Source organism: Pollicipes pollicipes, unplaced genomic scaffold (genome assembly GCF_011947565.3).
Source record: "Pollicipes pollicipes isolate AB1234 unplaced genomic scaffold, Ppol_2.1 Scaffold_5724;HRSCAF=6776_pilon_pilon_pilon, whole genome shotgun sequence".
Lineage (NCBI taxonomy): Eukaryota > Metazoa > Arthropoda > Thecostraca > Pollicipedomorpha > Pollicipedidae > Pollicipes > Pollicipes pollicipes.
The window spans coordinates 7,806,689-7,818,981 of NW_023596746.1; the positions used below are offsets into that span (position 1 = coordinate 7,806,689).

The 12,293-nt window shown below is 61.1% G+C and overlaps 1 protein-coding gene across 1 annotated transcript in view; it reads left to right on the forward strand.

The window, feature by feature from the left end:
* raptor (regulatory associated protein of MTOR complex 1) overlaps positions 1–11,435 on the forward strand; it is a 31,797-nt gene extending 20,362 nt beyond the window's left edge. The window contains 13 exon segments of the mRNA XM_037225786.1: positions 146–263; positions 2,076–2,212; positions 2,584–2,651; positions 3,146–3,247; positions 4,528–4,653; positions 5,503–5,673; positions 5,844–5,993; positions 8,257–8,326; positions 8,405–8,498; positions 8,899–9,064; positions 9,493–9,609; positions 10,611–10,705; positions 11,330–11,435. Of these exon segments, the coding sequence (XP_037081681.1) occupies positions 146–263; positions 2,076–2,212; positions 2,584–2,651; positions 3,146–3,247; positions 4,528–4,653; positions 5,503–5,673; positions 5,844–5,993; positions 8,257–8,326; positions 8,405–8,498; positions 8,899–9,064; positions 9,493–9,609; positions 10,611–10,705; positions 11,330–11,427 (1,512 nt within the window). The 3' untranslated portion in view covers positions 11,428–11,435.
* The last annotated feature ends 858 nt before the right edge of the window (positions 11,436–12,293 follow it).

Genomic DNA, 12,293 nt, shown 5'->3' on the forward strand with positions numbered 1-12,293 from the left:
GCTTAAACTCCTGGTTGTTTAGTTTTATGGAAATAGCGCGAAGGCTGCACTCATAAAAATACAAAAAACTACAAGCGACACCAGCGCTGGGCTTTGGTTGGCTGTAGTATTGTGAAATGACGTGATGTGCGGCCGCGGTCGGCAGAACTACCTGACCGTGTCGGGCGCCAGCGACTCGGCCCGGTCCCCGCAGCCGTTCAAGCGCGTCTCGTCGGCCAGCTCCCTCACCAGCATCAGCTCGCCGGGCTCGAAAAACCGCACCAGTAAGCGCCAGTCCTCTGTGTGTGTGTGTGTGTGTGTGTGGGTGTGTGTGTGTGTGGTGGGTGTGTGTTGTGTGTGTGTGTGGGTGTGTGTGTGTGTGTGTGTGTGTGTGTGTGGTGTGTGTGTGTGTGTGTGTGTGTGTCTGTCTCTGTCTCGTCTTTGTCTCTCGTTCTCTCTGTCTCTCTGTCTCTCTGTCTCTCTGTCTCTCTGTCTCTCTGTCTCTCTGTCTCTCTTCTCTCTGTCTCTCTGTCTCTCTGTCTCTCTGTCTCTCTGTCTCTCTGTCTCTGTCTCTCTGTCTCTCTGTCTCTCTGTCTCTCTGTCTCTCTGTCTCTCTGTCTCTCTGTTCTCTGTCGCTCTGTCTCTCTGTCTCTCTGTCTCTCTGTCTCTCGTCTTCTGTCTCTTGTCTCTCTGTCTCTTGTCTCTCTGTCTCTCTGTCTCTCTGTCTCTCTGTCTCTTCTCTGTCTCTCTGTCTCTCGTTCTCTGTCTTCTGTCTCTCTGTCTCTCTGTCTCTCTGTCTCTCTGTCTCTATGTCTCTCTGTCTCTCTGTCTCTCTGTCTCTGTCTCTCTGTCTCTCGTCTCTGTCTCTCTGTCTCTCTGTCTCTCTGTCTCTCTGTCTCTCTGTCTCTCTGCTCTCTGTCTCTCTGTCTCTCTGTCTCTCTGTCTCTCTGTCTCTCTGTCTCTCTGTCTTCTGTCTCTGTCTCTCTGTCTCTCTGTCTCTCTGTCTCTCTGTCTCTCTGTCTCTCTGTCTCTCTGTCTCTCTGTCTCTCTGTCTCTCTGTCTCTCTGTCTCTCTGTCTCTCGTCTCTCTGTCTCTTGTCTCTGCTCTCTTCTTGCTCTCTGTCTCTCGTCTCTGTCTCTCTGTCTCTCTGTCTCTCTGTCTCTTGTCTCTGTATCTCTGTCTCTCTGTCTCTCTGTCTCTCTGTCTCTCTGTCTCTGTCTCTCTGTCTCTCTGTCTCTCTGTCTCTCTGTCTCTCTGTCTCTCTGTCTCTCTGTCTCTCTGTCTCTCTGTCTCTCTGTCTCTGCTCTCTGTCTCTCTGTCTCTCTGTCTCTCTGTCTCTCTGTCTCTGTCTCTCTGTCTCTCTGTCTATCTGTCTCTCTGTCTCTGTGTCTCTCTGTCTCTCTGTCTCTCTGTCTCTCTGTCTCTCTGTCTCTCTGTCTCTCGTCTCTCTGTCTCTGTCTCTCTGTCTCTCTGTCTCTCTGTCTCTCTGTCTCTCTGTCTCTCTGTCTCTCTGTCTCTCTGTCTATGTCTCTCTGTCTCTCTGTCTCTCTGTCTCTCTGTCTCTCTGTCGCTCTGTCTCTCTGTCTCTCTGTTCTCTGTCTCTCTGTTCTCTGTCTCTCTGTCTCTCTGTCTCTCTTTCCTTCTCTCTGTCTCTCTGTCTCTGTCTCTCTGTCTCTCTGTCTCTCTGTCTCTCTGTTCTCTCTATCTGTCTCTCTGTCTCTCTTGTCTCTCTGTCTCTCTGTCTCTCTTGTCTCTGTGTGTCTCTCTGTTCTCTGTCTCTCTGTCTCTCTGTCTCTCTCTCTCTCTCTTCTCTCTCTCTCTCTCTCTCTCTCTCTCTCTCTCTCTCTCTCTCTCTCTCTCTCTCTCTCTCTCTCTCTCTCTCTCTCTCTCTCTCTCTCTCTGTCTCTGTCTCTGTCTCTGTCTCTCTCTCTCTCTCTCATTCTCTCTCCTCTCATTCTCTCTCTCCCGCAGTCATTTTTTTCTCAGCTTTGTTTTGTGGTGCCTGCTTTTGGAGTGAGGCATTAGTGGTGCTAGCTGCCGTTTCCAGACACCCATCGGTAGCCGGATGTGGACGTGAGCCGCCGTTGGTGCCGCAGGTATCTCAACGCACATGAGCCTGTCGTTCGGCAGCGTCTACTGGAAGGTGTGGCACGCGCTGGGCGCGCTGCAGCGAGACCCGGACAGCCAGGTGGCGGACATGGTGCTGCAGCTGACCCATCAGGTCCGGCAGAAGGTCAGTCAGCGCCACCCGGCGCCCTGTTGTCAGCTGGCAACAGCGGACCCATGGCTCTGCTTGCGACCTGCCGCGGCTTTAACATTGACTCTGTAACCAGCCGTCCTGGTAGTCAGTCTCTCATTCGATGCGCTTGTTGGGTACGGATGCTGTGCTAGGGGGGCGAGGGGAGGACGCCTGGTGGGATGTGGACAGTGTGCTGGGGACGCGAGAGGAGGACGCTTAGTGCGGTGTGGACGGTGTTCTGGGGAGGCGAGAGGAGAACACCTGGTGGGATGTGGACGGTGTTCTGGGGAGGCGAGGTGCAGGCGCCTGCCCGGGGCGGGCCCGTGCCGTTCCGCCTGGCAGCTGACCACGTGGTCTGGCTCCAGGCGGCCCAGATGAAGCTGAACACGCCAGTGATGAGCGACACCGCATCTGCCGGCTCCCCGCAACGGAGGTAACGACGCGACGCGCGCTGTGTATTTCGTGTCTGGTGGTTCAGGGTTCAGGCTCAGGTTTATTTCGCCGGTTCAGGGTTATTTCGATTTCGAAAGTATCGACTTATTTGGCGTCATGGGTTAAGAGTGCCATCATGCTGTGTGTGCTAGTGCTTATAGTGTGCTGATAGTTGTCGGTCTTCAGTATACCCGGAGGTACCGGTTAAACGACGTCATCCAGCAAACATTGGTTATGCTGCCCATACTCGACCCGTAATGCCCACGGGTGTCGGACCTCAGGCATCTGTCGCGTGAGAGTTCCCTGCGTCGTCGCTCTGTCGGGCCGACCGGGCCTCGGTCGTCGCCTGTGTTATCATTACGAGGGGCGTGCTGCGACGGCGGTCGGTGCGTCCGCCACGGTCTCGGCCGGGTCGGACGGGTGGAGGCCGTCGCCCGCGTACCGGCCGCCTGTGTGGTGGGCCGCGCCGCCGTCTGACGGTGTGCGCGTTGGCAGCCCGTCGGAGCCGCGCTCGCCGGCCTGGTCCCCGCTGCTGCGCAGGACCTCGCGCTCATCGGCCGACGGCAGCCTCTCCGAGATCCTGCCGGCCGGACACACGTGAGGGGACGGCGCCACCGCGGCCGGCCGTCGGGGCGTTGGTAGCTTATGTTGTGGACCGGTGCAGTGGTGGCCGTTACCAGCAACCAGTGGTACGGCATTGACATGCAATATGCGTGGTCAGGTGCGGTTGTTTTGCAGCATTGTAGTGTGATCATAATACAGCATTGCCGATTGGACTAGTACGGAAAGCGTGGAACGTGTTACAAAGACGGTTTTGAATTGCCATATATCAGTGAAGGTTCACGGCAACCGGCTGCTCCGCGGCTTCTGCCAGCCGGTTTTGACCAGTTTAACCGCGGACGTAAGATGTCAGTGGCAAAAATTGGCAAAAACTCAACTAAAGCAAGCCATGCCATTCTTATTGTAAACAAGTGGAGTCGAATGGAACGGCAACATAATGTGAATTACGTGTGAGGAACTACGGGTGCTTACGTGACACCTGCCTTTGGAATATTACAGTAAGATGAAGGACTGGCCGACAGTCGCATGCCATCTCGATGAGGCAGATCGTTTAAGCAAGTTTATGAGGGATAGTTTAAGCAGAAATATCCAGTAATGAAAGGCGCGATCAAGTCAGGTGGCTCCACAGTGACATCAGTCGCAACATTATCACGGACTAAGGCCGCCAAATTTACCTTCTGGGAAAGTTGATGCATGTAACGAAGGCTGTTTCGAGGGCATACGTATCCCGTCAATGTGGGATAGTCGTGTTTTGTTGTACATAGTGCACAGCGGCAGTGTTTTCTCTGATTTTTGTTAGATCTCGGCAGCGAGAGCGAACACAGGCGAGGGACACATTGCACGTTGTAAGCTGATGATGTAGCGTTTGCAAACCTCCGTGAATCTCAATGTTGTCCGCAAAGGCAGCCTAGATGTCGGTGTGAAAGCGGCCATCGTTACCTTTTCGTAACCGGTCTCGAGCGTCATGTGTTCTGGTTTAAACAGGGAGAGGTGTGGTCGTGAAATAACAGGGATGTCTGCTCCTGTTGAAGTGCCACCAATATCGAACCAAAATTTTGGCAAAACATCATTCTTGACAAAATCATCCACTTCGTCGACTCAACCTGCCAAGGTGGGCCAGACTCGCATCCAGACAGTTTTGAACAATATACTACATGAATTGGCGCTCACACGCCCATCAGGAAATACGCTGTGTAACATAATCCCTGTTAAATGTTGGTGTAAGGCCCGTGAGATGATGTTTCGTCTGGTCCCGGTTGGTGCGCTCTCAAGTACCAGTCGGCGGCACTGTGTGATCCAGCTGCCGCTGGTTGCAGCGACATTCCGCTGCGCACGTGCTTCGTCGACTGGATGGACCACTTCTACGCGCGCCCTCTGAACCTCTTCACCGAGCACTCGGAGGCGACCGAGGACGACGACGAGGCCTACGCCAAAGAGTGCAGGTGGGCGGCCACTGCGGCCGCACCCTGTCGGCGTCGGTCGGGCCCCGGTGCGGCGTTTACGCGTCCGCCTGCGAGACGGAGACCACTGGCGGCAGGTCTCCCAGCCCCAGTCTCGCGGGACGGGGACTGCTGGGGGCAGATCTCCCAGCCCCAGTCTCGCGGGACGGGGACCACGGGCGGCAGGCCTCTCAGTCTGATGGGGACCACTGGCGGCAGGGCTCCCAGCCCCAGTCTCGCGGGACGGGGACTGCTGGCGGCAGATCTCCCAGCCCCAGTCTCGCGGGACGGGGACTGCTGGGGGCAGATCTCCCAGCCCCAGTCTCGCGGGACGGGGACCACGGGCGGCATGCCTCCCAGTCTGATGGGGACCACTGGCGGCAGGGCTCCCAGTCCCAGTCTCGCGGGACGGGGACCGCTGGCGGCAGGTCTCCCAGCCCCAGTCTCGCGGGACAGGGACCACGGGCGGCAGGCCTCCCAGTCCGAAGGGGACCACTGGTGGCAGGGCTCCCAGTCCCAGTCTCGCGGGACGGGGACCACTGGCGGCAGACCTGCTAGTCCCAGTCTCGCGGGACGGAGACCACGGGCGGTAGGCCTCCCAGTCTCGTGCATGTACTTGTCAGGTGTCGCTAGCTCGGGCGGGCTGTTACAGCAACGTCGAGACGCGTCACATCTGACGTTGTTCGCTCCTGGTTTGGCGCATTCTTGTGGTCCTGGGAGCGTGCTTCCTGCTTTCTTGACATGCTGACGTGCGCGTTGCTGCGCTTTCGCCAGCTGCGATGGATGCGTTCGTTTGTTTGCGGCCCGGTCTCCGAGGGGCTCTGACCGGGCGGTCCGCCTGCCGTGGCGCAGGTTCGCAGAGAACGCGCGCGCGCGCCGTGAGGGCGAGAGAGAAGTGAGCCGGCTGCACCAGGACCGGCTGGAGCACCAGCTGATGCTCTGCAAGCACGGTGTGGCCCCTGCCCAGCTGCGCTTCAGCCCCTACACCGGACACCTGGTGGTGGCCGACAAGAACCGCTTCAGGTCAGCCGCGGCGCCGAGAGGGCCGCCGCGCGGGCGGGGCGACACGGCCGATTTGTCCACCGGCAGCTGTTCTCTTGTACCTAGAGCAGTGCCCTGCAGCTTCTCGCGCACAATGACGTCGCTTGGCACCGGGTGTGTCGCTGACTGCCGCTGTCGATGGGCGTCGGCAGTGTGATCGACTACAGCAAGGGCCAGCAGCTGACGCAGCACGTCAACCACATGCCGGGCAAGGGCAGCACGACGCGCATCACGGGTCTGGAGTTCATCAACCCCCAGCATCAGACGCTGCTGCTAGTGGCGGCTGACGACGGCACTGTCAGGTCAGCTTCGTCCCGCACTGCCTCAGGTCACGCTCCGCTCCTGCACACTGCCTCAGGTCATGCACCGCTACTGCACACTGCCCCAGGTCACGCTTAGCTCCTGCACACTGCCTCAGGTCATGCACCGCTCCTGCACACTGCCTCAGGTCATGCACCGCTCCTGCACACTGCCTCAGGTCTTGCACCGCTCCTTCACACTGCCTCAGGTCACGCACCGCTCCTGCACACTGCCTCAGGTCATGCACAGCTCCTGCACACTGCCTCAGGTCATGCACCGCTCCTGCACACTGCCTCAGGTCACGCACCGCTCCTGCACACTGCCTCAGGTCATGCACCGCTCCTGCACACTGCCTCAGGTCACGCTCAGCTCCTGTATACAGCCTCAGATCACGCTCCTTAGCTCATGCTCCGGTCCTGCACACTGCCTAAAGTCACACTCCGCTCCTGCACACTGCCTCAGGTCATGCACCGCTCCTGCACACTGCCTCAGGTCATGCACCGCTCCTGCACACTGCTCAGATCACAACCGCCCCTCCTGCACACTGCCTCAAGACACCGCTCCTGCACACTGCCTCAGGTCACGCTCCGCTCCGCACACTGCCTCAGGTCATCACCGCTCCTGCACACGCTCAGGTCCTCCACAGCCTCTGCCGCTCTGCAACTGCCTCAGGTCATGCACCGCCTGCAACGCTGGTCAGCTCCGCTCCTGCACACTGCCTCAGGTCACGCTCCGCTCCTGCACACTGCCTCAGGTTATGCACCGCCTGCACACTGCCTAGTTGCACCGTCATGCACACTGCCTAGGTCATTAGCAGGTCATCACCGCTCCGGCACACTGCCTCAGGTCAGCGTCTCCGCTCCTGCACACTGCCTCAGGTTGATGCACCGCTCCTGCACACTGGCTCAGGTCATGCACCGCTCCTGCACACTGCTCAGGTCATGCACGCTCCTGCACACTGCATCAGGTCATTCACCGCTCGCTGCATACACTGCATCATGTCACGCTCCGCTTCCTGCACACTGCCTCAGGTTTAGGCAACCGCTCCTGCACACTGCCTCAGGTCAATGCACCGCTCGCTGCCACTGCCTCAGGTAGTGACCGCTCCTGCACCTGCCTCAGGTCTGCACCGCTCCTGCAACACTGCTGCAGGTGCACGCACCACTCCTGCCCACTGCTCAGGTCATGCACAGCTCCTGCACACTGCCTCAGGTCATGCACCGCTCCTGCACACTGCCTCAGGTCATGCACCGCTCCTGCACACTGTCTCAGGTCATGCACCGCTCCTGCACACTGCCTCAAGTCATACACCGCTCCTACACACTGCCTCAGGTCACGCACCGCTCCTGCACACTGCCTCAGGTCATGCACCGCTCCTGCACACTGCCTCAGGTCACGCTCCGCTCCTGCACACTGCCTCAGGTCACGCTCCGCTCCTGCACACTGCCTCAGGTCATGCACCGCTCCTGCACACTGCCTCAGGGCACGCACCGCTCCTGCACACCGCCTGCACACACTGTACAGATCACCTTCACAGCACACCGGCACACTGCACATATGTCGTACTTACACCGCACAGATAACTGTCCCATAAACTGCAAGTTGCACAGCCGACTCTCCTGCACACTGCACATATCACTGCTCCTCATACTGCACAGATCACTCCCATACACTGCATAGCTGACTCTCGTGCACTGGATGGATCACTCCCGTACACTGCACAGCTGACTCTCTCGTACACCGCACAGATCACTGCCCCTCATACTGCACACATCACTCTCCCGTACACTGCACAGGTCACTCTCCCGTCCACGACACAAAGCACTCCCATATATATAGCACAGATCGCGCCCCCCCCCCCCCCACCGTGCAGAGCGACTCCAGCCTCCCACGCAGCGCTCAGACCAGTGAGAATGGCCGTTGTCCACTCCGGGGAGGGGGGGGGGGGGGGGGACACGGTCGGCAGTGCGTTTGGCTTAGGTTCATGGCTTGAGTCCGGCGCATGGTACATGGCGCCGTTGTGAAGATCACTCTCCTAGAATACGGGTTTAAGTGGGACCGGAATGTATTCGTGCGCCTCAAACCCAGAACACCCGCGTGCATGCGTGTCGCACATTTAGTGTGGAGCACACCAGCAGGTGACATCGCAGGGAGCCGGCCGGCCGCTTCCGTGGCGGAGCTCGGCGTGTGCTCCGTGTGGTGGCGGCCGTGCGGCCCTCCGAGTGCGGCCGCGGCTGGTGCTGACCGCGAGCGCGGCGCCGCCAGGGTGTGGTCCGACTACAGCGAGCCGGCCACGCGCGCGCCGCTCTGCGTCACCTCGTGGTCGGCGCTGGAGGCGACGCGGGTGGCGGCGCTCTCCGTCACCTGGCTGCAGGCGAGCGGCCGGCTGGTGGCCGGCGGCGAGGAGCGCTCGCTGCACGTCTGGGACCTGCAGCGCGAGCGGCGCGTCGCCGAGCTGCCGTGCGGCGCCGACACCTCCGTCACGGCGCTGGCCTCCAACGAGTCAGGTCGGTGGTGGCCGGCGCGCCCCGTCCCTCGCATGCTCTGGCTGGGGACTCTTTTCTGACTGGCGTTAAGTGTAGGTAAGGGGAAGGGGGGGAGGGGGGGACACACGCCGTACCCTCCGGTCGGCCTGGCGGTGCGCTGGTGCAGTGCCGGTGCTCCCAGGCGTGTTCGGTGCTTGACCCGTGCCGGCCTGTCGTCTCGCCCCAGCGCCATTTTTTGACGCGCCCTGTCTTCTGACGCGCCCTGTATGCTGACTCGCCCTGTCTTCTGACGCCCTCTCGTCTGACGCGCCCTGTCTTCTGACGCGCCCTCTCGTCTGACGCGCCCTGCCTTCTGACGCGCCTTGTCTTCTGACGCGCCTTGTCTGCTGACGCGTCCTGTCCCCTCCCCCGCGGCACGCAGAGCCCCACCTGGTGGTGGCCGGCTGCTCCAGCGGCACGGTCGGCCTGTTCGACACGCGCCTGTCGGGGCCGCAGTCGCGGGTGGGCTCGTGGCGCGAGCACCAGGCGTTCGTGGTGTCGGCTGAGCTGCGCGCCGTCGGAGGACACACGGTGGCCGTCACGGGAGAGTGAGTACCGCCGCCGGCAGACGGCCGCTCACGACCAGGGCGCAGCGGAGCCGCTGTCGAACCCGATTACAGGATACCGACGTCTCTGGTGCTGAAGTTCACAATGTTGCCTCTGTTTATCCCTGCGAGGTGGCCGTGGTGTCATGGACACAACCGTTTCACGTCCAGTCCTGCCTGGGAGCCCATAATTGCAGTGTGGAGGCCGCCGGCGGGGCCCACGTCGCCATCTACCGAGCACGTGTCAACTGTCCACCCGCGTTTGGGCCGTGTAGCTGGATGAGGATGAGATGCGGTGATGCAGCCGGGTTTAATCCGGCCGGCGACGGTCGACGTCGGTCGCTGTGCTGCTGGCCGGCGGCGGTCGGCGTCGGTCGCTGTGCCGCCGACCGGCCGGCGCCTGACGCGGGCCGACTCGGCCTCGCCTGCAGTCAGAAGGGCGACGTCAAGCTCTGGGACGCCCGGCGGCCCTCCTCCGTCAGGACGTTCCACACCGTCTCCGACGTGATGACCATGGCTGTGCACCCCACCGCCGACCTGCTGGCCTGGTGAGTGTGCGCCGTGGTCGGGCGAGCGCTGGCTGCGCCCTGGGGAAAAGCGTCGGACTAGTCTGGTGTGAGCGTCTTCTATGGTTTGGAGGCGATTTATGGGCGGAGTGCCGCCTAATGTGCATAGTATTGACTGTGGTTTGTTGAGTAATGTCTGTGGTCTGAGGAGTGTTGTCTGCTCTTGGTATGTGTCTGTAGGCTGTTGAGTGGTGTCTGGCCTAACGACAGTGGAGCGGATTGTCCGTGGTCAGGTGACATGGAGCGGATTGTCCGTGGTCTGGTGACATGGAGCGGATTGTCCGTGGTCTGGTGACAGTGGAGCGGATTGTCCGTGGTCTGGTGACAGTGGAGCGAATGGTCCGTGGTCTGGTGACAGTGGAGCGGATTGTCCGTGATCTGGTGACAGTGGAGCGGATTGTCCGCGGTCTGTGGCCTGGAGACAGCAGCGAGTGCTCCTTTGATCCTGCGAGTCATCTGTTGTATGAGGAGCAGTGCGTGAGGTCATGACTATGAGGGTTGTCTCATTTGGGGACGGTGGACGGTGTTGCCCGTGGTCTGAGGACATTGGTAAGAGTTGCAGGAGGTCTGAGAAGGGTTGTCTGCAGTCTGAGAGTTGTCTGCAGCCTGAGAAGGGTGTCTGCAGTCTGGTGAGTGTGGTTTGTGTACGGATGCCGTCAGTGGCATGTTGAGCCGGTGGTCTGGTGAGTGCTGTGCGTGGTCCGCGAGATGTGGCTGGCCTCAGAGGTCGGGTTTTGTGAGTATTGACCTCAGTCTGTGGAGTGCCTGCTCGGCTCCGCTGACCGCCGCTCGGGTCGGGCGCGTGCTTTGTACCGTACAGGGTGTCATGACGAACCCCGTGCAATATCCTGCGCTGACATCTCTCCGGCTCCGGTCGTCACTGGAGCGTGTGCGGCTGGCGCGGGCTGGGCGACTGCGATGCCTGTGCTGCGTGCCGCGGAACCTCGCACACGTGTGACCGGTGTGCGTGTGCCCTGCCGCAGCGGGTCGGTGAACCAGTACATATCGCTGTACACGCTGACGGGCGAGAGCCTCAACACCATCCGCTACCATGACGGCTTCATGGGACAGCGCATCGGTGAGTGGGCCGCGCTGACACACACACACACGCACGCACACACACGCACGCACGCACGCACGTACGCACGCACGCACGCACGCACGCACGCACGCACGCACGCACGCACGCGCACCCCACCCGCGGCTGTGGCGACGGCACAGGCCTCGCGCTGCCCTGGCCAGGTCGCCGCGCTGACACACACACACACGCACCCCACCCGCGGCTGGGGCGACGGCACAGGCCTCGTGCCGCCCTGGCCACGCCGCCTGTGCTGGCGGAGTGGGCAGGAGGGGACTGGGAGTGAGGCGGTCAGGTTAGGCGCGCCTCCCTGAACCAACGCGTAAACAGATGAAAAGCCAGCTGAAGTCTGGCCTGACAGACGGTCAACATGCAACGAAGTGGTCCTTAGTGTCGTTTTGCATGGCTCAAATACCGAACAGATAGATAGACGACCCTTTTGTTCTTCATGGTTGTTCGTGACTGTTCGAGTTCAGAAGCCACATCGTCCCGCGCCACGATCCGGAAGTGCTCAGCTGCGTGTGCGTTGTTGTTTCGTGCCCCGAGTGGGCGGCTGGTCGTCTGGCCTCGGGGCGGCGCCCGGCGGACGGGTCGGCTGACTGGGTGGGTGGCGCCTGTCGGCAGGGCCCGTCTCCTGCCTGGCGTTCCACCCAGTGCGGGTGGCGTTGGCGGCCGGCAGCACCGACTCGCTGGTCTCCGTGTACGGGCTGCCGCGCAGCTGATGGGCCTGGCGCCGGCCGCTCGCCGCCGGCCCTCGCCCGGCCGAGCCTCGGTCGGCGCGTCTGCCGCGCAGCTGATGGGTGTGCCGGCACGGGCGTAGGGGCGCCGCGACTGCGCCGCGACGCCGTCACCGGACGCCGCTCGACGCAGGGGGTGTGAGGCCGCGTGCAGAGTTACCGGGCCGCGGAGCCGGCCTGCGGGCGGCGGCGGCCGGTATTTTATCGGGATGACCTCGAGCTTCAAGCCCCGCACCACTGAGGCAACTTACTCGTTTTGCTAGGGTACTTGTGCGCGCGCCAGGGATCAGGCGGGAGCGGCTAGATGCTGTCATTGTGTCCACATGTTCAGATTTGTGTAGTTACGGCGTCTTGCGCGGTTTCGCGTTCGTGCACTGCCATCTGCTGGTGACCGTGCGAAGTGAGTGGGCCCGTCGAGCGGCGCCTGCTGCCACGGCGGTGCGTCTGGTCGTGATGGGGCCTGCCGGGGCGAGGCGCCTCTTGCCACGATGGTGCCTGCTGAGGCGGCGCCTCTTGTCACGATGGTGCCTGCCGAGGCGGCGCCTCTTGCCACGATGGTGCATCCCAGGACCGTCAGTTGGTGCGATCGGGTGGACATGGTCGGGCTGTAAGATGGCTGTCGTAAAGTGGCCGCCACCAGCGTCCCGGCGAGTGCTGCGACGAGTTGCTGGGGGCTTTGCGCGGGGCTCCCACCAGCTGATGTCGCAGCACGGTGCAATTACGTGGCAGCGCAGTGTAATCGCTTTGGTGTATTCGCGCTCCGTGTCGTGCATTATACAACCTTGTGTGTCGGTCCGGTAGCTGCAGCGTTTGACACTACGTGTGGTACTATGATGCTTGCTTCTGCTGCC